At 46.5% G+C, this 23554-nt stretch overlaps 3 protein-coding genes and 1 long non-coding RNA gene across 7 annotated transcripts in view; 2 read left to right on the forward strand and 2 right to left on the reverse strand.

The window, feature by feature from the left end:
• The window catches only part of LOC101078156 (tyrosine-protein kinase receptor UFO), a 6792-nt gene extending 1015 nt beyond the window's left edge, over positions 1-5777 (forward strand). Inside the window, exons 3-15 of one of the 2 annotated variants that reach the window (XM_011606448.2) lie at positions 1-601; positions 747-902; positions 1053-1385; positions 1661-1853; positions 2531-2622; positions 2775-2888; positions 3293-3370; positions 3480-3572; positions 3678-3799; positions 4253-4362; positions 4610-4769; positions 4843-4979; positions 5320-5777. The exon at positions 1-601 is cut by the window's left edge and continues 12 nt beyond it. In XM_011606448.2, coding sequence (XP_011604750.2) covers positions 1-601; positions 747-902; positions 1053-1385; positions 1661-1853; positions 2531-2622; positions 2775-2888; positions 3293-3370; positions 3480-3572; positions 3678-3799; positions 4253-4362; positions 4610-4769; positions 4843-4979; positions 5320-5608 — 2478 coding nt within the window. In that variant the 3' untranslated portion in view covers positions 5609-5777. The remainder of the gene's footprint in view (positions 602-746; positions 903-1052; positions 1386-1660; positions 1854-2530; positions 2623-2774; positions 2889-3292; positions 3371-3479; positions 3573-3677; positions 3800-4252; positions 4363-4609; positions 4770-4842; positions 4980-5319) is intronic. The other variant, XM_029839782.1, reaches the window with a different exon arrangement.
• LOC115250625 (uncharacterized) lies at positions 5247-7197 on the reverse strand. Of its 2 annotated transcripts, none has more exons than XR_003889193.1 (3): positions 6987-7197; positions 5930-6080; positions 5247-5507 (listed from the first exon to the last, which is right to left on the reverse strand). It is a non-coding gene; the product is annotated as an uncharacterized lncRNA (long non-coding RNA). The 2 variants fall into 2 exon arrangements; XR_003889192.1 differs by having other exon boundaries at positions 6773-7197.
• On the forward strand, positions 6298-12014 carry rab1ba (zRAB1B, member RAS oncogene family a). The gene is made up of 6 exons (XM_003966698.3): positions 6298-6583; positions 8043-8115; positions 8188-8283; positions 9255-9350; positions 9515-9646; positions 9787-12014. Exons 1-6 carry the CDS (start codon positions 6570-6572, stop codon positions 9979-9981), a joined length of 606 nt encoding a protein of 201 aa, XP_003966747.1. The 5' UTR covers positions 6298-6569; the 3' UTR covers positions 9982-12014.
• Positions 12015-12161: 147 nt separating this feature from the next.
• Positions 12162-22640, reverse strand: peli3 (pellino E3 ubiquitin protein ligase family member 3). Of its 2 annotated transcripts, none has more exons than XM_029839783.1 (7): positions 22416-22640; positions 16930-17127; positions 15942-16071; positions 15548-15649; positions 14302-14520; positions 13189-13377; positions 12162-12864 (listed from the first exon to the last, which is right to left on the reverse strand). In XM_029839783.1, the coding sequence occupies exons 2-7, from the start codon at positions 17100-17102 to the stop codon at positions 12265-12267; spliced, it is 1413 nt and encodes a 470-aa protein (XP_029695643.1). In that variant the 5' UTR covers positions 17103-17127; positions 22416-22640; the 3' UTR covers positions 12162-12264. The 2 variants fall into 2 exon arrangements, with proteins under 2 accessions (XP_029695643.1, XP_003966746.1); XM_003966697.3 differs by having other exon boundaries at positions 16930-17130; positions 22416-22639.
• Positions 22641-23554: the final 914 nt, after the last annotated feature.

Raw genomic sequence — 23554 nt, forward strand, 5'->3', positions numbered from 1 at the left:
CGCCTTCCTATAGGCACAGCCACCACACGTCTGGTGCTCCAAGCCTGTAAACAGAGCATCTTTAGAACAGTTTTAAGCCAGTGGATGGAGCGTAAAGACGCTCACAATCTGCTGATGGATATAACATTTACCCAGGAGGAGGAGCTGGATCGACAACCTCGCTCACTTCAAGTCTATCTGTTCAACTCAGACACGCCCATCACAGGGTTTTGGAAAAGCAGACCTGTCGTGGAGCTGAACACCACAGAACCTTTTCCCAGATCAGTGGCTCAGATTCCAGCGTATCTGAGGACCCACACAGCTCTTGACTTGGGCTTGGTCCAAGATAGAGGGTTCCAAATAGCCTTCTCCTACTCTGGGACCTGTGTTCTTGTCACATCCATCAGGCTCTATTACAGGAGGTGTCCTGACATCACGGACCAGCTGGTTTCATTCAATGGGACCGGGGCAGGGTCACCTCTGATGGCAGGTTTCTGTGTGAAGGGGGCCATTGAGATCTCCCCCCCTTTCCGAGAGTGCTCCATGGATGGTAGCTGGGGTCCACTGCAGGGGCGCTGTTCTTGTCGGCCTGGCCACCAAGTCATGGGTGGAACCTGCCAAGGTGTGGCAACAAACATATCTCACTTTTTCTAAGCTAATGGTTCATGTATAAGCGCATGAAGGTGCGACTCTGAATATTCAGCCATTTATTGAATCCTTTCAATAGTTACCAAGTGAATATTGACCAGATCATTCTATCTCATCAGCCTGTCACATGGGCTACTACAAACCAGCCAATGATGATGGAGCATGCCGGCTGTGTCCAGCCAATACCAGGACACGTGAAGAAGGGTCAGAGATGTGCACCTGTGTCCAAGGTTTCAGCCGTCTGCCAAGCGATCCCACTGATCTCGGATGCACCAGTAAGAGACATTTGAAGGGAGAGAACGTACTTGACAATGTGTTTGATCTAGGAGTTCAGAATTTGAACCCCCCTGCAGGTAGTTTAAGGAGCGTACTGCACGGCTCTCACTGTGAACATGCACCCATTTCTTCTGTCTCAACCCCCCTAGAGCCTCCCTCTGCCCCCCTCAATCTGAGGACCCACTGGTTCAACGACTCGGTGTTGACACTGAGGTGGGACCCTCCACGTGACTGGGGAGGCAGAGAGGAAATGAACTATCGAGTCCAGTGTGAGCAGGAAGAGGAGGCTGGGGGGCAGTGGGGGCCATGCCCTGATGAGACAGCCATCCTGCCGGATCCAACAGGACTGAACGGCACTTCAGTCAACATATCAGGACTGTGTCCTCGGAGCAACTTCAGATTGTCAGTGCAAGCCTGGAACAGCATCTCCACCCTGCAGGGGGCGCCACCTTCATCCACTGCCACTGTTACTATTCACAAATGTACACACAGCTCTTCTCAACTCTTTTAAGATTTAAAAAAAATAATTCATTATCTGCTCAGTTTATTCAAAGAGAGATGGCTGAAGTTTCATCTGTGCTCACGCTGCACAGCTACCAAAATACTTTTCTGGATTTAGAATCTTCTTCCATCTCTCAATAGTTAGCACTGTGTGGCTAACAAGTATGGTGGAAAGGTTGTCCATTCATGCACAGGCACGATTGACCTCTGCATGAAGGAATTGAAGCTGATCTCTTGAACATCTTGTGTGCTCCAGGGAAAGTTTCGGGACCGACTGTGATTCCAAAGGTCTCAGAAGGTCTCAACATCTCAGAAGTTGCAGCCACTGGGGCTCCTCGGCACCAGAGTCTGTCTTCTGCTAAAGTCGCCCTGGTGGTTTTACTGGTCATCTTTCTGCTCCTGCCTGTGATCCTCATTGTGGCGTTGGCCGTTAAACGGCACAAGCACAGGTAAAGACCTTCAACATTAAGACTAATACATAAGGAAGATTCTAAAACTGAACAAGTTGGAGGAGTCTGGGGACTAAAAGTCTCTTTGTTACACCTCCACTTGTTAGCAACAGCAGAGACACTTGCTTTGGGAACCGAGTCCTCAGGTCCAAATCTGGACACACGCATGGTGACCGCAATGTGGTTTCGGGAACCTTTGCAAAGGGTTAAGATGCCCAAAGATGAGTTTTTGGCAAAAGCTGGTCAACCCGCAAAAACTGAAAAACTTTCTGAGGGTTTAGTTTTCTTGGCCAACTTCTGACCCATGCTGACTGCGTCCATGAGGATCTGATCACGTATCCAGCATAATTGCAACCTGAGGGTCTTTAAACAGCTGCGTAGAACATGCTCCAGGGTTCCTGACCAGTAAAATAGGGGACATGCCAATCATCCTGCCATGTACCATGACTGCGGGTTTGTTGTGACTCTCCATGAATCAAACCCTGGTCTCTCTACTCTCCACTACATTCTCCCATCTTGTCAAAATCCCTGCTTCAATCTAATTACCTAGCAGGTTTTGGTAGAAAATTAAAGTTCTTCTATTTTGTGTTCTTTCTTTTTTGTTGGGATTTTAAGAATGGCTGTAAAGTATATAGAGGGCTCTTCCTGTCATTTATCTGATAGAGTTTAAACCACAGGTATGAACAGCGACATGACCTGTTTGAACTGAACACGGTAGTTTCTTATCGACGTGCACAGCAGGAGGTGGTTCAACCCCAGCAGCCCAGCAGTAAGTGTTTCAAAGAAGGTCAAAGCTTTCACATTTCTTATTTCACTGTCTCAAGATTTTTTCATATGCGACAGAGTGTTTGATTTTAAATGATCCAGGTACACAAAAGTAATTATTAGAAGCTTTTCTACAGCCTGTCCACTTGTTTGCAGGGGTGGAGGGTGTAGCCCAGTTGTTGGAAGGGTTCAGTGACAGACTGCTGATCAGTCTCAAAGATGTCCTGGTAGAGAGAAACAAGCTCACACTGGGCAAGGAGCTTGGAAGAGGTCAGTTCATGATGCCACAATAATCTGGTTTTAGCTTTATAAGTGCAGGTGTATTTGTGCCACAACTAAGACTCCTATTCTGGACAGACCTGTGTTGTTTACCTATACAAACACCTTTTTACCTCTGTATTGCAGGAGATTTAAATACAAAGGTGGCTACTATAGTTAGAAAATTAGATAAAACTTACAGAAACAAACCAAGAGCAGCTCTCTCAACCTCAAAAGAGCAACTTTCCAGTTACCTGAGACCAACCTGTCAACAAAAATACATATTTATATATATATTTCAATTTAGTTGCAATATATAGAAATATATGTTCCATGTCAGCTCACCTAATAATGCCAATGTTCCCATAGATATTAACAACGTTCCAGTTGTCTGCCTCACATCTTTTGTCTTTAAGGGGCGTTTGGTTTGGTCTACGAAGGAGTCTATACACCAGATGAGACTGTGTTCATCAAAGTAGCTGTGAAGACCACAGGTGTGTGTGTGTGTATGTGCGTGCACAATAAAATGTGTGATGAAATGCCTCTGTCAGAACTCTGCCCTGCTTCTTATGTAAGAGTCATTTTATCTCTTCTTTGATCTAGTTGGAATCCACAGCCATCAAGACTTACATGAGTTTCTGAGTGAAGCAGAGCTCATGCAGAATTTTGACCATGAAAATGTCGTCAAACTCCTCGGTAAGTTGTTGATTCATTCATTAGTTTCAGTGAGTTTGCAGTGAACCAGAATCACTGCCTGCCTGTTGGAAGTGTGAAAGCTGTCTTACCACTGTTGTCCTGAAGGTGTCACTCTACAAAGAGAGCAGGACAGTCCTCTGCCTGTCCCTCTGGTAATTCTGCCCTACATGAAACACGGAGACGTGCGACGCTTCCTCATTGATACGCGCTATGGAGACGTTCCAATGGTGAGTTGCAGGGAGACATTTTATCACAGTGGTTGATTTCCATCACTAAATACTAAATACAGTCCAAAAACTGTGTTAAAAAAAAGTCCAAAAAAAGTGTTCTTGATGCTCCATTTCGGTGTAATAAATTACTTCATTCAAAGGTATATAGGTTGTTATTGGAACATAATAGGTCAATACTCTTAAATGTGTTTGATGGCAGAGGCATAACCTAATAAATAGTAACAATTTTATGTCATCTTTATCATTAATTAGGACGTAAATGTCAGTCATGAGACTATTTGAGAACAATGAGGGTGGGTCAGTGTAGAATGAGCCCCTAAGGCTACTTGTTCATGGTTTCGTATTTAGGGTGACTTGTCAGAGCTAAACGGAGACATTCATTCTAATATAAATTACAATAATAAATAAAGCCTGAACCTATTTTTAAAAGTTCCTGTGGTGCTCCTCCAGTTTGTGCCCCATCAGAGTCTCCTACGTTTCATGATCGATATCGCAGCAGGGATGGAATATTTGAGCTCACGGGGCTTCTTGCACAGAGACCTGGCTGCACGAAACTGCATGTGAGTCTTTCAGAGAGAGACAGAGAGAGTGTGTGTACATGTTTGTGTGGTGTGTGTGTGTGTGTGGGGGGGTGGGTTCTGGTAATACTGCCTCTCTGTAATCACTTATTAGTATTCAGGATGACTTTTGTCTGCAGGAAGACGTTAGACATTTAAATAAAGAAGACAGAGGAGACCCTGTGTGTGTGTGTCTGTGTGTGTGTGTGTGTGTGTGTGTGTTTTGTTGCTGATTGTGTGGAATCTCCAGGCTAGGCGATGACCTCCGGGTGTGTGTGGCCGACTTTGGCCTGTCTAAGAAAATCTACAGCAGCGACTACTACCGTCAGCATGCAGTTGTGCGTGTGCCGATCAAGTGGATGGCCATGGAGAGTCTATCGGAGTCCATCTACACCACCAAAAGTGATGTTGTGAGTTGTGTCACTGCTATCAAAATGTGCGTTCTGAGCCGTTGCCGACTGAATTTCTTCTCTGTTTCCGCAGTGGTCATTTGGGGTGACCATGTGGGAGATAGTGTCCCGCGGGAGGACTCCCTATCCTGGGGTTCAGAATAGCGAGCTGCTGGACCTGCTACAATCTGGAGACAGACTCAAAGTACCCACAGACTGTGATCACAGACTGTCAGTATTATTCACTCACCTGATATTATTTATTTATTTTTTGCTGATTTGCATGATGCTCTATTGGGGCCAACAGTGGCCATTTTCAGATGACTCCAGAGATGTTTAATTGGATTCAGGTCAGGGTTCTTGCTAACCCACTAAATAATAGGATTTGGGTTTTTACTGTGATGTCTTTATCCGAAGATGATCAAGAGAAAGGGACCACCAGACCAGACTAAATATCAAGTACACGACGAAATAATTGCAGACTCACCAAACTATTAGCTATTTAGCTCATAATTGTGTAATCAGTGTCATGAGATGAGCGTCATAACCACACTTCCCCATCTCCCTGCAGTTATGAAGTGATGAGGAGCTGCTGGGATCAAGATCCAGTGCGCAGGCCCAGTTTCAGTGAGCTGCTGCAGACGCTGAAAGGCCTGCTGGCAGAGCTACCAGAGCTGGAGGCCAGTCAGGAGGCCAGCTACATGAATCAGGTCCTGGAGGTTTCTGCTGCTACAGCTGCCATCCAGCACACACCTCAGCCTGGAGGAGACAGATGTGAAAACACATACTTCCCCTATCCTGTTACCACTCCTGCTGATGCAGCAGAGGTGGAGTTGAACCACGAATATGTGAAGTGCTGATGGAGGAGTAGCACCAAAACAGGATGTTTGGAAAAACAAACTGACTGTCACATTTGGCAGGTTGCGTCTTGTACTACTGTATCATAAATGTTATCCAGCACATTGAAACATATATTTTACTGTTTGATTAAATGCATTTAAAAAATAAAATAAAATTGCTAAACCATAAGAGAGTACATCTACCAAGATAGTTTCATGAAGAATATTTTTTGTGAATGGCCGGGTGTGTGTGCGTGTTCACAAGGATGCACTATGGGAAGAATGCAAGCTGTCAGAGGCAGTGTGATGCTTTGTGCTATGGTTTAATAGGAAAAATGTTACCTTGACATGTTCCACCTTGTTGTTGCACTGTTCTAGTGGAGTCTAGGACTTGGCTGGTCAGCAAAAGGGGGACCATCAAAACATTAGACAGTCGGTCACAATGTTTTTCCTGATCTGTGTCAGTTGGACTTGGACGTCTGGAACTTGAGCTCTGTTATTAGATACAAATAACATAGATACATTCAACAGATACATAAAACATCTAAATCTAAAGTAGAGATTCCTAATTATATTTACGATTAAATTTTTCTGAAAACCCTATACAGTACACCTCTGACCTGCGTGAAAAAGAAAGACTACAAAAAAACTACAAATCCCGGCACTACCACGCATCATGTCTGACCTGCTTCCTGAAAACGACACGTCATCCTACGTCAGCTTTTGTCACTACCGCACCTGCGCAGCCATTTTAAGCCGTTTACAGAGCAAATTGAAAGGAGAAAAAAAAGAAGGTCCACGGAGCAAAACAGGCTATGTCCGTCAGACAACAGTGTATATGAAGCAGTAAAGGTTGAACACAGAAAAACGACTCGGGGACAGGGAGCAGCAGCCAGACCAGTAGGACCGACACGCCATTGTTTTTGAGTGGAGCAGGAAGGAAGGGTCGAGTCGCAGACAGAAACGCATCCGGAGCGAAGCTATGAATCCTGAATAGTGAGTTTTAACCGTTTGAAACACTAATACTGTGGGGTTTATAGAGCAGCACGTTATTGTGAGTCTAGGTTAAGTGTCACCCACTAAAATTCACTTCCAACATCAGCTAGCTGTCTTGCTAAACAGGGCGCGGACAGTCTCGCGAACGTCTTTCGGTAAACGTCAGCTGACGGCCGGCTCGTGCCTCACCGTGTCTGGCGTGGCTAATAAGTGGACAGCTCGCTGTATAAGACTACACTACCCAGTGTTCATAGCGAAAGGCAACTATTGAGCTGCCAAAGGTGTGTGTGTGTGGCTCGCAATTATGTGAAGGTTATGTGAAATATAAGTGACAGACCGCTGTGGTATTTTATTCCTTTGGCTTTTATAAACTGTGCTAACAGCGGGCTAACGCGATAGCTACCACAGTGTGACCGATGTCTGCCGGCTGAGCTGCGGTGAGAGGAGCGAGGAGCGAGGGTGCAGACGTGCCTGTGTCGGGCAGATCCCTGTCAAACAAGCTAAACCAACATCCACACCCTTAGCAGATATCCCTGTGTGTTTACACACGTCGTGTAAGCTTGAATCCGGGGGGTGAATATTCCTCCACTAAGGAAATCCATTAAAACGTTCTATTCTTTCCGGAAATTGGGAACCTTTATCAGGATCATATGTAAAACCTCCCCATCTTGCACTGACAGATGTTTAACACCTATGATGGCAGGTGTTGTTTTGACCAATTTTTAGGTGGGGAACTCAAATGTATTTGATAGGTATTAGATCTGATGCCACGGCGATTATCGAAGACTTGATATGTTATTTTGAATGTCATGTTAAAATGACTCCAGGAAGTGTGATTTATGGAAATGTGTTTGATATGACTTACAGAATGGGATCATCAACATGCTGAAATGTGACCTGGACTGGTTGCAACACTATTTTCAGTTGATCAAATGTCACAATGTGACCTCTCGGTTTCCCATCACACAAAAATAGCAGTGAAATCGGGCACTTGTCCACATCTATCATGTGACTTTATTTACCTGTCTGCAATTGGGCGTACAGAGAGCAGGGGGTGACATGCGTTCTCGTTGGAACGATGGTAAGTTACACCAGGAAAATAAAGCCACAGATATATTGGCAGGTGTCAGAACTGGACCTCTTAATCTGTTTGTAGATTCCAGAGCGCTCTAGTACTGGCTCACATCTTCCTTTATTAACACACACGAACACACAATCATGGCCACACAATCATGGCCACACACACTGTTTTGCTGCCACACCACAGAGGGCTTAGGTTGTATTAATCCACTGCAGAAAATAATCCCCAATGGCCTGAAAGTTCTTGTGTGCAACCCTTTTCATGGTGTTGTGATCCTCATCAGATGTGTTTTCACACATGCATTGACACGATTGAATGTGGGTTTGCCTGCTTATTACCACCAGCATCACACACCAGCTCTGATTCTTCTTCTTTCAGTGATTATCTGTTTAAGCTCCTGCTGATTGGGGACTCTGGCGTAGGAAAGTCCTGCCTGCTGCTGCGCTTCGCAGTAAGTTTTCCTGTTTCTGACACATCTGAGCGTGGTGACCTCAGTCTGAAGCGCTGCTGTTCATGTCTGCAGGATGACACCTACACTGAGAGCTACATCAGCACCATCGGGGTGGATTTCAAGATCCGCACCATCGAGCTGGACGGGAAGACCATCAAACTGCAGATCGTAAGTGTGCACGCAAACGCGGTCTTGACCAGTGGGATTGCTCAAAGCGGGCAGCTTTACCACGTCGATGAGCGCTTCCCTTTACTCAGGGACATGTGGTCAAAGTGCTGAAGTGTTGGTGTTCACACATTTCTGAGAGATGAAAGTGCAGCTTTGACTCATGTTTGAGGCCTGAACAAGTGTGATATGGCATTTTATGTAATGTTTTCTTGTTTATGTTTGTTCCAGTCCACATTTGTAAGGTTTTGTCCAGTTATTTAAAGGTCAGAATTATGCATGTGAAGTAGTTATTCACACAGTCTCCAACTGTAGCAGAAGGAAAGGCTTAACTAGGTGATTTTCCTTTTTAACAGCATTTGCATTCATGTTTGATTCAACACCAGTGTCTCCAAACTAAAACCAACGAACGGGCTCAGGTTTCTGTGGAGCAGGTGGCTAACAGACACCTGGTTCTGAGGGTTCTGCTCTCACAGTGTCCAGTGTCCTCACTGACTGACAGACACGGAGCCACGCAGGAGCTAACCTCAGAGGCACGGTTCGACCTGTAGCCCAAAACTGAATCACAATGACCAACATTTTCAAAATAAGGCCGAATCTCAGCGTAACGGAGACACCCGCAGGTTCACACCGTTGCTGCTTTGTTACCAGGTGCTTTTCCACGTTGCCTTGAGACTCCTGCCTGTTGGGAGCCGCCAGGCTGGAAGCTGTTGTATTCTAATCACGTACTGCACTACCGAGGTTGCTGCCCCTGCTTGTCACTTTTTGCTCCTGTATGTCCGTGCCCGTTTTCCTTGTTGTTGTTAAAACAAGAGCAGCAGCATGAAGAACATTAGAGCCCTGATTTTCAGCAGAAACTCGCCTGATTCTTGCCAGCTGGACACGAGCACATGTTTGCAGTGTATTGTTTGACCGTTTCCATGGCTTTTCCCCCTGGTTCTCATTATTTTGATCTGTTTTTGAACTGCTTTCAGTGGGATACTGCAGGTCAGGAGCGGTTTCGTACCATCACTTCCAGTTACTACCGTGGAGCACACGGCATCATAGTGGTGTATGACGTGACGGATCAGGTGGGTCAGCCTTGGTACTAATAATCTCCTCAGAAGAGTTTTTTCACTTAGTTTCCAGCTAATCTGAATAACCCACTGAACCTTGTTTGTACAAAATGTTCTAAAAGCTGCGAGATTGAGGAATTGTTGGTCCTGACTCTGGTTTCATTGTTGCCATGGTTCAGGAGTCGTACAACAATGTGAAGCAGTGGCTGCAGGAGATCGACCGCTATGCTAGTGAAAATGTTAACAAGCTTCTAGTGGGCAACAAGTGTGACCTCACTACCAAGAAGGTGGTGGACTACACAACAGCCAAGGTGAGATGAGCAGCAGAGCAGTGCACAGTTGACATGTCCACTGCTAAATATTAACCCCACCCTCAGCAATAAGTAAACAAACAACCAAAGGGTTCGAAAGGTAACCTGTTTTTTCCATTCATGGCTTTTGCTTGTGGTAGGAGTTTGCAGACTCTCTGGCCATCCCGTTCTTGGAGACCAGTGCCAAAAATGCCACCAATGTAGAGCAGGCCTTCATGACCATGGCGGCTGAGATCAAAAAGCGCATGGGGCCAGGAGCCACAGCTGGGGGCGACAAACCCAACCTAAAGATCGACAGCACCCCCGTCAGGCAGTCTGGAGGAGGCTGCTGTTAGAGGAGCCATCTCCTCGGCCAGTCCCAATGTCACTACAACCATCTCTTCTGTGTCACCGTCCCTCATCTGTGACCCCAGCAGGAGGTCAGAGGAGGACACTCTACAAACTGATGACAGCCCTTCATTCAGCTGTGTGTGTGTGTGTGTGTGTGTGTGAGAGAGAGAGAGAGTGTGAGACTTCCAGCAGCCTGTTAACGGTGATCCCTCATTATCATTTATTCATAAAGAAAGCTCCTCCCGTCTCATCTGTCAGGTGTATTCACACAGAAATGAATGGCTCCAGAAGGTCACTAGAGGTCATTGATACATACCAACAGTTTTGTTTTTGTTTTTTCTCCTGGCGGGGAAGCATTTGTCTCTGTAACTCTTAGCTGTGGTTGCCATATGCACTAACCTTTGTCCGGCGGTTTTCTGTGTGAACACGTGCATCCTTGCCACGTCCTTGTGCTGCAGTAACACTAGCTCTCCACACTGTTCAGTGTCAGCCTGTAAAACCAGCTTTCCCCCCTTCACAAGCATGTTTGGCTTCCCCCATGAAGCTGCTTACAGTCACTGACCATTGGCAGAGCTAACAGGTCTGCAGGAAGCTTCAATTCATCAACCTTTTAAATTAAATGGAAATTCCCTAATTGCATTTATCTTTAACCTCGTCAGCGTGAATATTTTCTAATTACTGACAAAGTGTGGTTGCAGCAGTGGTGAATTCATATTGTAGTGACACAATTGTGTGTTAGAGTAAGAGGGAGTATGTAGCATGATGCTAAAGTACCTGCTGAAACTCCTGGACATGCATGGAAGTAATGATGAGGAGTTTCAACCATCTTCTTCATGTTTCCTTTATTTTAACTGTTTTTATTGATGGTTGTATGGGTAGTTTCATGCTGGAAGGGGCATGTTGTTGTTGAAGGGGCGGCCCTTCGACCTGATTGTCCTGATCCTGGTTGTCCTGTTGATGTGTTTAGTGGACTTTGTTCCACTTAAAGCCGCCGATTCAGTGGTTAGCGTGTGGGTCAGTGAAGATGTCTCTGATAGAGTCACAGTTTAAGCTTCACTGGGATTACTGGGCCTTTATTTTGGTTTTGGTTTTAACCCCAAAGTCCTCTTATATGAATGTTTAACAAATTGTGTTGAAGCTGAAATATTAGCATGTTAAATTCCAACGTTGCTTTACTAATGTTACAATTAGAAAGTGATTCAGTTTTTAAAAATGTGAAAAGGTGGGCTGGGCTGGGCTGCCCTGGCCTTGTGTGTGAGTGTGTGTGTGCGTGTGTGTGTGTGAGTGTGATGGTAGAGGTGAAGCTGTTTCCTCTGAGTCAGCTCTGTCAACAGCATCATCCTCCCTGAACAGACATGTTAGCAAGGAGAATCCGAGCAGACACCGACCGAGAACATGGCGTCCATGAACCATCACAAGCCTGAAATGAACTGTCTGTGGTGCAGAGGGGCGGGGCTTGCATGTGGCGACGGGGTCATCACTGACATCTGTAAAGTTGCTAACATGCCTGGCTTGAATTCTCAGAGCTGTCCACTAGATGCTGTGTCTTTGCCATTCTGACCACCTGTACCATGTTGGGGGGCATGTGGGAGACCAGGGACTGATTGGTCTCAGTTTGCAGACCGGATATGAACTCCCATCTCTCCCTTCCTGCCAATCGTGTTACTGCAGTGTGATGAATTCGTCCCACCCCCCATGCACTATCTCACACACATCCAAAATTCAGGGTCAACAATGTCTTAGGCGGTCCTAATGCATCACAGATTTTAGCTCCTCCCCCTCCCCGTACACTGGCTGCGTTAGCGTTGGAACCCCATCAGTCTCTGTAGAGTTGATGCAGAACACGTTCTGCACTTTGATAGATTTGATATTTTGCTGATGACACTGTATTATACACGTCTGTAATTCTGCCCTGCGTCGCCTCGCCTGTGGAGGGCAGGGCTGATTGTGATTCTTGTTTTCTATAGCTTTGTTTCCATGTTGTCTGTCATGAAGAAGCTCCTGGTTGTTTGTTAATAAAAACAAGAACTCACCTTCACGTTGATCTTCTCTGTGTTCTGGACATATTCTAAATGTAATAAAAGTCTGACGGTGTCGACACATTTGGTTTGAAAAGTCCTCAAACAGTGTTTGATACGGACTGACGGGAGAACCTACAACCACAGGCTACAAAAGATCAGCCGACATTCTTCAGCCCACACGTTTATTTACATGTTCTCTATACACCTCGTACAGCCTTCGCTATTGCACCGAGCGTCCACACCAGCTGCCGGAGTCCGCTTCCAGCCTCAGTCCACAGGGCCCTGGAAGATGAGTTTGATGTAGCCTTGCTCTCCTGTCAGCCAGGTTCCACAGAAGGGGCAGGCGGCGTGGAAGGCGTGAGTACCGTGAGGTAATGGGATCTGGCTCCACCCATTCACTGTCTTTTCTGAGCAAACGTGGCCGCAGGGACAGAAGGCGTGAGTGGGCGGTCCTGCGTCCAGGTACAGACCTCCTTCACAGCCTAGCCACAGCGGCACATAGGGACCCACTCGCCGGCACATGGGACACTCTCTCTCCCCGGTGCTGGCTGGTGCTGTGCCTCCAGGGCCAGCCGGACCCTTATCCTTGCGGTAGCCCCAGTTGTGGTACCCGTGTACGTGACCACAGTTGACGTAGACCCAGGGCTGTTTCTTGTCAACTATTTCCCGCTGTGCCAGGCTGGGAAAGGCCAGGGTGTTGAAGCCAACGGGGCACTGGGGCCGGGCGGCGTTCAGTTCCTGGCGAAGGGACTCCAACTGTTTAAGAGTGGGGGTGTGGCGTAATCCAGCAGGGGTCCTCCACAGCAGGGTGGCCCCGCAAAGGTCAATCAGAGAGCCATCCTGGAGAGTGTTGGACTCATTTTCTACCTGAAATGACAGGACAGGATGTGGATTCATTGTTAAACTGCGGGAGTTTGATACAGGAAAGCTGCGCCTGAGCACTTCCCTATACAGCCACATGGCGGCACTGTAGTCCAGGAACACTACTGTCAAAGGGTCAAGTGTAGAGAGATTTTGTGAGCTCTATAAATATCCCGTGATGTTACCACTAAAGCAAAGCTAACTGTTATTTTAGGTCTGTGACCCATATGATAAAATCTGCTCTGGTTAAAGAATTAATATAGCCGGAAATTCTGCTCTGACCCACACCTCTGAAAACTGAGGAGCATCATCTATCGTTTCCATTCTTACCAATTTCCCTCTTTGTTGTGCTGAACGAGTTTCCCTCAGGGCAAAAACGTTCCCGCAGACCGAGATCTCCCTCCAGATCCCTGGGCCAGGCTCAGACACAAACTCCCCTGTCGGGTGCATCACCAGGACGCCGTTGGTGGTCAAACCATCCATCAGACCGTCAGACGTCCTCCATTTGGCTGCGCGTTCCTGAAACACAGGAGTAACAGTTAGCACTCAGATGTGTCACATTCTGCTCTGGTAGCTGGAATAAATCTGCAACTTTTACAGGCAGATTCTTACAGATTAGACCAAATAACGTGTGTGTGTGTGTGTGTGTGAGAGAGGGAGAGTCTTTGGTGACTGTTTTTACATGTGTGTGAGTCTGGTTTTTACATATGGGTGTGTGACGTCGTGGTGACTCTGGCTGGCCTACTTGTGGACGATGCTGATGAATCTTGTATGGGATGAAGTCATGCTATCACGTGAAAGGCTATTATTGGTCTTCTCGCTTGCCGTAGCGGCAGGTCACCTGACTGTGTCTGTGTGTGTACTCTTCCAAAGCTTTCACACGTGTCAGCAGTTCTGGAGCAGAAAGCCGGACTACAGACATGAAAAAGGGTGAAGGTGGTGATGGTGGATCTCTTTCAGGGGTTTTCTAGCCATCATTGTGTACTCAAAGCGCTTTGTGGCCTATGTGACCCTAACCCTAACCCTAACCCTTTCACGAAAGGACCTGAGCCTGTAGTCACAGTCAGGTGGATGAGACAGGACGTTTACGAGATGGGACGACGAGCAGGGCGTCTGTGGCACATCAGTGGGAGGTACGCCTGTGCTGGTCAGGTGAGCACTGTTGTGTATGAAGGCCGATGATGCAATCTCCCACACACACACATGCACACACACCACAGCAGCTCCCATCAGGATTCCACCGTGACATAAACACGAACAGCCCTTCACACGACACATGACTCATGCTACCGCACAGATCGCTTCCCATGATGCCTCTGGGCAGGTCACGTGCCTGTCCGTCCTCACAGCTATGATGTCAGCTGGGGGAGGTGCGGCCTGTCCCTGCTGCTGCTCCCTGTGTGGCTGCCATAGTTACTGGCACTGATGGCGAAGAACACTCACCCCCAGGAAAATGTTTTTGGAAGAGTCGAAGCCGGCAGCGTAGATGCGGGCCGTGTAGGGAGCGCTGCGCTCGCACATGATCCGGCAGGCGTAGCGGGAAATTGTGCTCTGCGTCGATTGGCCTCCACCGCTGCCTTCTCCCGCGGCGCCCCCGCCCTGACCGCCGCCCGCCGTGTCCGTCACCACAAAGTCAATCATGCTTTCAGTGGATCTTCCGATCTGCCGAGACCGATGAGAAGAAGAGTCATTATATTGAAAGAACGATAAGCACTAGCTCCTTCTGCTGCTAGCAGCTTCACACATTTGTTTGGTGTCTTTCCCAGATGTTCCAGACAGCCGGAGCGGTTGTGAGACTCCGTTTAGGTAAATGTGAATGAGCCAGAGAAGATGAGTGAGTGTCTGCTGGGTCCTGATCTCCTTAAAGAAGCCGCTCCACTGGCCACGCGTGAGCATCTGAGCGCAGACACGTCTGACTCATCCTCTCGTGTATATTTTATCTCCTCAGACTATTCACTTCCTTCTTCCTCCCTCACACTTCCCTCTGTTCTCCTCTTCATTCCCTGCGCCATAGCGCTCGTATCCGATGTCTCTCTGCAGGACTCACAGATCTTCTGCTTACATCCGCAAACATGTGGCTGTAAGCATGCCAGCAGATAGGTGTGTAAACCACCCGCTCAGCAGCAACACAAACACTGACTGGAAACGTCCACAGAAGCAACAATTGCGAGGAAGAAGTTGAAAAACAAACAACAGGAGATTCTGGGAAACTTTACTTCCGTGTCCACATGACAAGACGTCACCGCAAAACCGACACGGATGTTTACGCTGGACCAAAGGGTGGTTTTAGCATTTAGCATCATTAGGTGCGTTTACGCGTGCGTTGAAATCGGACTGCACTTCTCGCTCGATTGGTGTGTAAATCTGGAGCTGGACTTAGCTCCAAAGCAGTTTACAATAGGTGGATCATGGGTGGAGTCAAGCTGCACGCAGAGGACACATACGTTAAACAGCCAGTCACTGGGCAACTTTTTAAAATGAATCTGTATTTTGGGTTTTGTGCCTGTCCATGAATTTTAAAATATTCGGTTCTTTCCGATACAAAAGCGTTGCAGCCTGCATTTCATGTAAACGAACCCTCGCAGGAATTCAGTTTCATTGTGTGCACGTTAACACATTTGAGTTATGTGACCTTGCGTCTCCTGAAGGTCACTGCGGAGCGTGGCGGTGCGCGTGTGGACGTACTGACCTGAAACATGTCTGTGTTGGTGTCATGTGTGTACTCCACAATGACAGAGTGGCTCCTGGACAGCGTGTAGGAGATGCTGTGCTGGCTTTTGTTGCTGAGTGCCTGCCAATGGAGAGACATTAGTCTGGTCACATGGCAAGGACAGCTGAAAGTGTTCCCGGAGGACATGCCCTCTCAACACCAGCAGCTCTAACACAAAATGATTGATGTCATTTGATCATCCACCAACAGCCACATTACTGCCCCTCTGCGTCGCGCTGTGACAGGTCACGTGGACAGCGGACCACCCAGGGGGGGTACTTACATCATGGTCTCCTGTGTTCTGAAGCACAGAACCAACAACTCTGACCGAAAGCCTTGCTGGGCACGGATGATGATGGGTCATGTTTCTCACCTTTGACACCAGAGGGGTGGAGACATTGTGGATGACATCAGGGCGGACCCCATTGGCTTTAGGTCTCTTGTAGAGGGCCAGCCGACTTCTTCTACGCCCCTTGTCTCCGTTAGCCAGCGACCCATTGTGCCTGTGGAACAGAAGCCTGTTACTGCTCTGCGCTGCATTTGTCAGAAGCAGCACCTGCCCAGAGCTGCAGGCCATGGGGGCGATTGGATGGGCGACCGGAAGTGTCCGCCGCCGGCGACCCCCTCCCATAATCACCTTGACAGAGAGCTGAGCCATTCTCATCACTCACAGTTGCCTGGATCGATGCCCGTGTGTATGTCGGGGGGGGGAAAGGGGGGGGTCTGTGTGTGTGCTCACAGCAATGTATTCGGCACGTGGAGGAGGAGGAGGAGGAGGAGGAGGAGGGGGGAGTGGCATGGAACCTTATGAGTTCACTGTACTCCGAGACAGAGATATAAAGAGGCCTCGGTATCACGTGTTGGTTCATTCACCATAAATCTGCAGCCTGTCTGATGGAGGAACCTTGAGACAGATGAAGGGGTTCCTGCCAGTCGAGGGGATAAACGTCAGACTACTCTCAAACAGGCTGACGGGTCACATATTTAAATTACTGGTGAAACCTTGATGTTGTTTTCAGCATCTTACTCAAGGGCTGTGACATGTAGCCTGGAACCAATGACTTTTGTATCTGTGGAGCCACTGCTCTGCTATTGACCTTAGCTAGTCTGTCCTCACTGTAAACACTGAGGAATACAGTTATGTTCTGACCACACCTTTGACAAACTTCAACAGGTAAACAGAAAAACTGAATGTTAGATAAATAACAAACACAAAAATTTCAGACTGAGGGACACAAACGTAAGACCTGAAATGGTTTGCTTTCAAAAGCCACAAATCAGGAATGACACTTTGATTCCAGATAGTTAATGCTAATGCTAAACGGCTATTGTGGAGAGGAAACAGGAGTGACATCACTCACCCTAAGACGATGAGCTCGCCGTACTTGACCGGCTCTTTGTCCTCGGGGAAGACTCCGTCGTGGGGTTGTGAGCTTGAGCCCAGGGGGGGCGAGGGCTGGCTCTTGTTGCAGGATGGGCGCAGCTCCAGAGATGGAGGGGGACACAGAGACTCTGAGCTACCCTCCAAAACCATGCCCACCGGCCACGAGTGGGGGTCACTGCTGAAAGAAAAAACAGCCAGTAGGAACGATCGGCTTTAGTCAGGCAAGGTCGTTCTTTGTGAAGGTGGCTCTTCTGCCACAGACTTCATCTTGGAGTCAAGGACAGCTACTAGTTTAGAAGACACCAGCTAGTAACAAGCTCTTTGTTGTCTTAAAGGCGTGGGGCTCACACGCACTGAGTCACTGTGTGGACAGCACAAATCCAACCCTGGATGGCTGTCCCACATTATCTGAGCCAGTTCTTGATGCTAGCACCTATTGTTGATCAAAAGTGGGCGAGACCACCTACACAGCGTGGAAAGCAAGACCAAGCTTTTATTCTGCCTTTGTGCCAGTTAGATAATCATCCTGTGGATGTGAATGAGATAATACTGAGGATAGTTTCCTGATGCTTCCTCTTCCTGTTAGCTTTATCTGAGCAACGGCGAGGAAAAACTCATTCACCAGTGCACAATTCCCAGGAACTGAATGAAACCTGGACCTGAGGTGGCGCTACAGAGGAGCACGGCTGATGGCAGAATCGGATCCACCAACTTAGAATACTGTTGTCTTTGTGCCAATGGACGGTCCGTCCCTTTATTGTTCTCTGAATTGACTGCAGAAGATGAGGCCTGTAGGTTCCTCGTAATATTACGATAACACATGTTACAAATCAAATGTATTATTATTAATATTATTAGTGTTTTAGATATTTTTCAGGCTGGCTTTGGGCCCGGACACAGCGCCAAGTCAGCAGTATCACCGAGTCAGTCCTTGTATCTGGCCTAGAGCACCATGTTGATATATGTGGGACTGCTATGCAATGGTTTAGGTTGAACTTAGCCAACAACACCTTTATTGTAATGATCGGTACCGCTGTTTAGCACCCACCCATCTCTCCCTTGTGGGATCCCACATGGCTCCCTCCTGGGATCCATCCGCTCTACTGCACCTGCTTCCCCTTGCTTCAGTCAGAGCTAAACATAATCTGGCTTTCCGTTTATACCTTGATGATCTACAGATTTATGTGCCCATAAAATCCAACAGCACAGATGTCAACACATTAATGAGCGGTATCATTGACATAAGGTACCGGCTGGCACAGAACTTTCTTTACTTGAATGACAGCAAAGCAGAATATATTTTGTTTGGCACCAAATCAACATTGAATGCTGTAACTGGCATCCTTTGTAAAACTGGAGGTCAGAAATCTAGGAGTAATATTTGACAACGGCTTCAAAGTTGAAAAGCAGATCGGCTCGATTGTCTAAATGAGCTCCTATGAGCCAAAGTCAGGCCTCTTTTAAATCGGCAGGACCTTGAGAAGGCTTGTATCAGTTTACAGTTGGACTACAGCAATACTCTGTCGGCCTTGGCCAGGCGGCCCCGTCTCATTTACAACTAGAGAGAATATTGCTGCTCGGTTTTTAACAAACACCTGGGGATGTCAGCACATGCTACCTGTGTTGCCGTCACTCCCCTGACTTCGTTTTCTTCAGAATTCATTTTAAACTATTGTTGTTTGTTGCCAGAGCAGGACCTCACGCTCTTCTGCCCAACTTTTCCTGGACGTTCTAAAGTCTCAATGTAAACAGTTGGGTGACCACTCGTTTGGTGTTGCTGGTCCCAGATTGTGGAACAGGGTGATATCCCACCACCACTGACTCTTGCCTTTTAAAACTAAAGATGTACTTTTTCAGATTGGCTTTTAACTGACTGATCATTTCTGTATTTAATTCTTTCTGTTTAGATGTTCTTATCAAATTCTACTGGTGTGTTTTTATTCATTTTCTGTATTTTGTCTTCTTTGGAGCACTTTATGCTCCTTTTCTGGTTAAGTAATATGCTATATAAAATGTATTATTATTATTATTATATAAAATGTATTGTTGTTATTATTATTATTATTATTATGTTACTACAATAGTTTAGTTTAGTTGCTGTTATTTATTCACCTTTCAGAACAGACTGATGGACAGAGGAACACAGCTTGTATTTACACATGGCCAGATTGTCTTCTTACAGCAGGGAGAACCCAGTGTTGACACATAAGTCACGGGTCCTATGGGCCTCTCAAAGGACGCCACTCTAAATGTGATTTACCATCTCTCATGTCACCTTTGACCTGCTGCAACAACAGCATCCGTTTGGAGAAGGGAGGATGCTTCAGCGTAAACACGCCTCTCTCTGCCTCTGTCCATTTGTGCACCAGACAGCAGAGTCAGGCTCATAGACAGGAGCAGAGGAGGCGGGACTCATGTGGGTGCCCGAGGGGCGTGGCCAGAGAGGAGCTGTAGTAGGAGGCGGGGTTTAGAAATACTGGATTTGAAGGGCAAGAAGAGGTGAAAGAAAGCCAAGGGGAGGGCTGACGATGATGGTTTCTGTGTGTGTGTGTGCGTGCGTGCGTGTGTGTGTGTGTGTGTGTGTGTGTGTGTGTGTGTGTGTGTGTGTGTGGTAGGCTTTGGCAGGGTGATGGATTGCCTGCTCTGTGCCACACATTTTCCAATCAAGCCACAGCCATGTCCCGGGGGTGGGGAGAGAGCGAGAGACAAAAGAAGACAAAGAAGGCAAGAAGGAGAGAATAATGAAGAGAAACAGATAAAAGGAACGACATAGTCTGCAGAGGGATGGGAGGATAGAGGACCAGGAACCATTGCTGATTGGGCCTAAACAGTTACACAACGCCATCAAAACACTGACATGGACCAGAAACAGACACAGCACTAACAAAGACCAGAATCAAACAGAACCTCCATCAGGGCCGCTTCTCCCTGTACGCAGAACACACACTGTGTGTCAGGCCCCATGTTGCGGAGCGGGCCCAGGTTTTTATGATATAATGATATGATATGATATATTGTAATGACAGCTGCACCTAACCTCAACTGTAATCCTCACACCCCACATGCAAAACTTATTAATAAAGGTTTTGATACGTTTTATGGAGTGATATAGCTAACGTTTCCAGTCTACTGGTGATAGGGTAGAAACGCTTGGAGCAGATACATTTGTTGACAGAAGAAATATACATTTTGTAATATAAGTGTGATCAATGAGTATGTTAACCTACAATTGTGCATAATAATAACTAATTAGGGGGGGTGCTTATGGTCCTTGCGTCCCCCTTTATTTCTTTAATCTAAGCACAACTCTAATTTCTCCATATATGCTAATGTTAGCACAGACCCTGACCTTGCCCAGAGTGGTTACTATGGTTACCATGTATGTGATCGTCTCCTGCTGTATGTTTGCGTGAACTAGTTGTGTGAACGCGCTTGTGAATCACTTTACAGTCTTTGGGACTGAGAGGGCAGACTTTAAGGACTTTAGGCCGACCATGTCAGCTGTGTTGAAAATTCCTGAAGCAAGTGCATGATCTCTGAAGGTCACATGACCAAACCTATCACACATTTAGCTGCTCTGTAGTCCTGCTGAATATTTCCTGTCAAGTGTGATTAAAATAGTCCCACTTTGAACTGAGTAACAGTTTTTATTTCAGCTGGGCGTTATGTAAGACGTCCCACTGTAGCGACCCTACAGTGTTGTGAACTGTTACGTTAGCCACCCCCACGGCCACATTCAGCCCACACGCCTGCACTTTCTTCTCTGTCTGCTTATTTTTATTGATCAGACACGTTTCTCTCAGCTGTTTTTAATGCTAATGCTATTAAGCATCAACCCAATACTGTTTTCCTCACTGGACTCTTCTTCCATAAGCAGCACGCCTCCTAACATCATGTTGCCATCACTTTCCTGTGTCTGCACCCGCACTACTCTTAATCTGTGTAGCATTTTGGCCGCGAATTTGCAGCCATCTGGGAGTCGTTGTATTCCGGCCATGAAGAGTCATTCAAACGCAGATGTCTTCCTTCGATTCCCTCCTCAAGTTCCTCCGAAAATCATAAATGGAAAGTTGCTGTGAACAAATGCAATAAAAAGGAGCTGGGTAGTTCCTTGTTGAATGTTTCAAATATTTTTAGATGCTTTAAAGTGCTTTTGAATTGCATGAGAATGTTTAGCCGCACACAGGTGAGCGTTCAGGAGGTTTGATTTAGAGCTACACGTAGCTCAACAGACTCTTCAGAAGAATGTGGAAGCTTCGGCTTTATTTAGCTGTGAACTGGAGTGCATGACACCACTCAGAAGCTCTTCAGAGAAGCACTAAAGCTTTGGATCTCATGATAAATCTCCCTTTCCTGCTGCTGTGGGCTCGCCTCCTCACTTTAACCCCCTGGGTCCATAAAGCAGGTAATCTCAGCTGCATCCTGCATGGTCACATAAGACCTACATTCAAAACTCAGCAATGTCAACAGTAGGTGCACATGTCAACAACAGTAAAGTCATCTAAACCACCTCCGAGTGACAAAAGAGTGGTAAGACAATGTATCTGCAACATTACAGTGGAATCCAGTAACATTGTTCTGCAATGCTGGCTAAATCATACAACAATATCAACATTATATAATAATCACATTATACCGTAAAATCAGCTGTGTTATGTGCTGATGTTGGTAAGATGATACTGCAATGTCTTCTGATTCCATAATGATCTAAAAGTGAGATCTAAAAGTGAGATTATTCAACACAACACAACTATAAACGTGTGACTCTCTATCAGACTGTTGAATACTTGTAGGTTCGGGACATGAGCGAATCTCCATCTGGTCCATGAGTGCAGGTCTTCATCATCAGTTCTTCCGAGGGGAACACGCTCACATCACCATCTCGTCTGTGGTTTTCCACTAGGTGACTCTGCCCACCCCTCTCAGCTGTGGCTCTTCATTACTCAGCAGTAAGGGTCCAAAACCAGCTCTTGGGGTGGGGGGTGGATGATGATGCCAACATGGCCATCATCTGCTCATATCATTGCTGCTGGGTCTGCGTGTATTGCAGCAGATTGCGTTTTCCCACGCAGACCCACGCTGGGTGGATGAACGCGTGACAGAAACCCGACGTCCCCACAGTTACCCGCTGACAAATCCAGCCTGTCTGTTCATTTGATATCCAGAATAGAGAGGACGCGATTTGTGGATGGGGATTCCACCACCCACCCACCCACCAGCATACAAACACACACGGAGGGGGGCATCACCACACACACACACACACGCCCTCCTTTACTACGCACAAACACACCGCCGCGTCATGACCACAAACAGCTGCAACATCAGTCCAGAGGAGGTGAAGAAAGGGAGACCTGTTTTCATCAGCACCAGCTCTTCCACAGATGCCAGGTCACCATGTCTAATAACAAGGTTCACATAAAATCACGCAGCCATCATTAATAAAGAGATAGAGGCCCGTACCCGCTGATGATGGCCAACCGAGGTCCGGGTCCTGCTTCTGTACCTAAAATCCTCCTCCGGTTTTCTGCTCTGTCGGTCCACGTAGGATCCAGAAAGCCTGGAGAGAGACTGCGGCCGAGAAAGAGGAGGAGGAATAAAAGAAACGCTCACACAGACGGAGATGCGTTCCCGACTGTTCCCGGAGTGGCTGGGACGCGTTCACGGACTTCCGGACAGAAATATTCTTATCGCACCATTGCCGTGTTGCCTTCAGGTAAGATTGGTAAATGTGCTTCCTGAAAATGTAGTCGAGGGTATCGTTTACAGAACGTGATTTACAAAAATTGCTTCATCAAAATTAAGTTCTATAAAAAGTAAAATAACAACTAATTGAACTACAGTACATAAAAAATGAAGAAGATAGACATCAGGCATGTTTGTAATGACTAATATCTGGTTTTTTTCTGTGTTTGAACTAGAACCTAAACTTCCTGTTTCATTTTGGATCATTTCAAAAGAAACGTGTCTCCAATATGATCCGTTTAAAATAAATAAAAGCATGCAATATTCTTTCATCACTGCGTAGATATAAGACAAACGAAACAATCCCAATTTACTGGATAAAAATAATAGGATAAAATAATATTGTTACAAAAAACAACCGCTCCACCAGACTGTCAAACAGTTTTATCCACCAGGCTGTCAGGATGCTGAACTTTATCCACTACCTCCCCCACCTCCTGCCCTCTTCCCCAGGACCTTAACCCTGCTGAAATGCAATTGTACTCCACAAAACCTTGAAATTTGCACACAGAGGGAAATTTCTGTGTTATTGACTGTGTTATTCCAGCAACCTACCTCACTTCATTGTATTGCACTATATGTACATTCATGTTTTTGGCACCTTATTTACCCATTTTTTCCCCCTTATTTATATGTTTTATTTTATGTTATATTCAGTTTTAACTTTTTATTAAAGTTTTAAAGCACGATAAGCTAGAGACAAGAGAAACGTTATTTCGGTTCATCTGTATTTTCAAAACATGGAGTGAATTGACAATAAAAGTATCTTATCTATCTAAGGTATAAAAAAATATGAGGAGAATTAGTTTTTATGTTTTATAATAAGTATAAAATATTTTCAACCGTGCTGTGGCGTT

Source organism: Takifugu rubripes, chromosome 8 (assembly GCF_901000725.2).
Source record: "Takifugu rubripes chromosome 8, fTakRub1.2, whole genome shotgun sequence".
Lineage (NCBI taxonomy): Eukaryota > Metazoa > Chordata > Actinopteri > Tetraodontiformes > Tetraodontidae > Takifugu > Takifugu rubripes.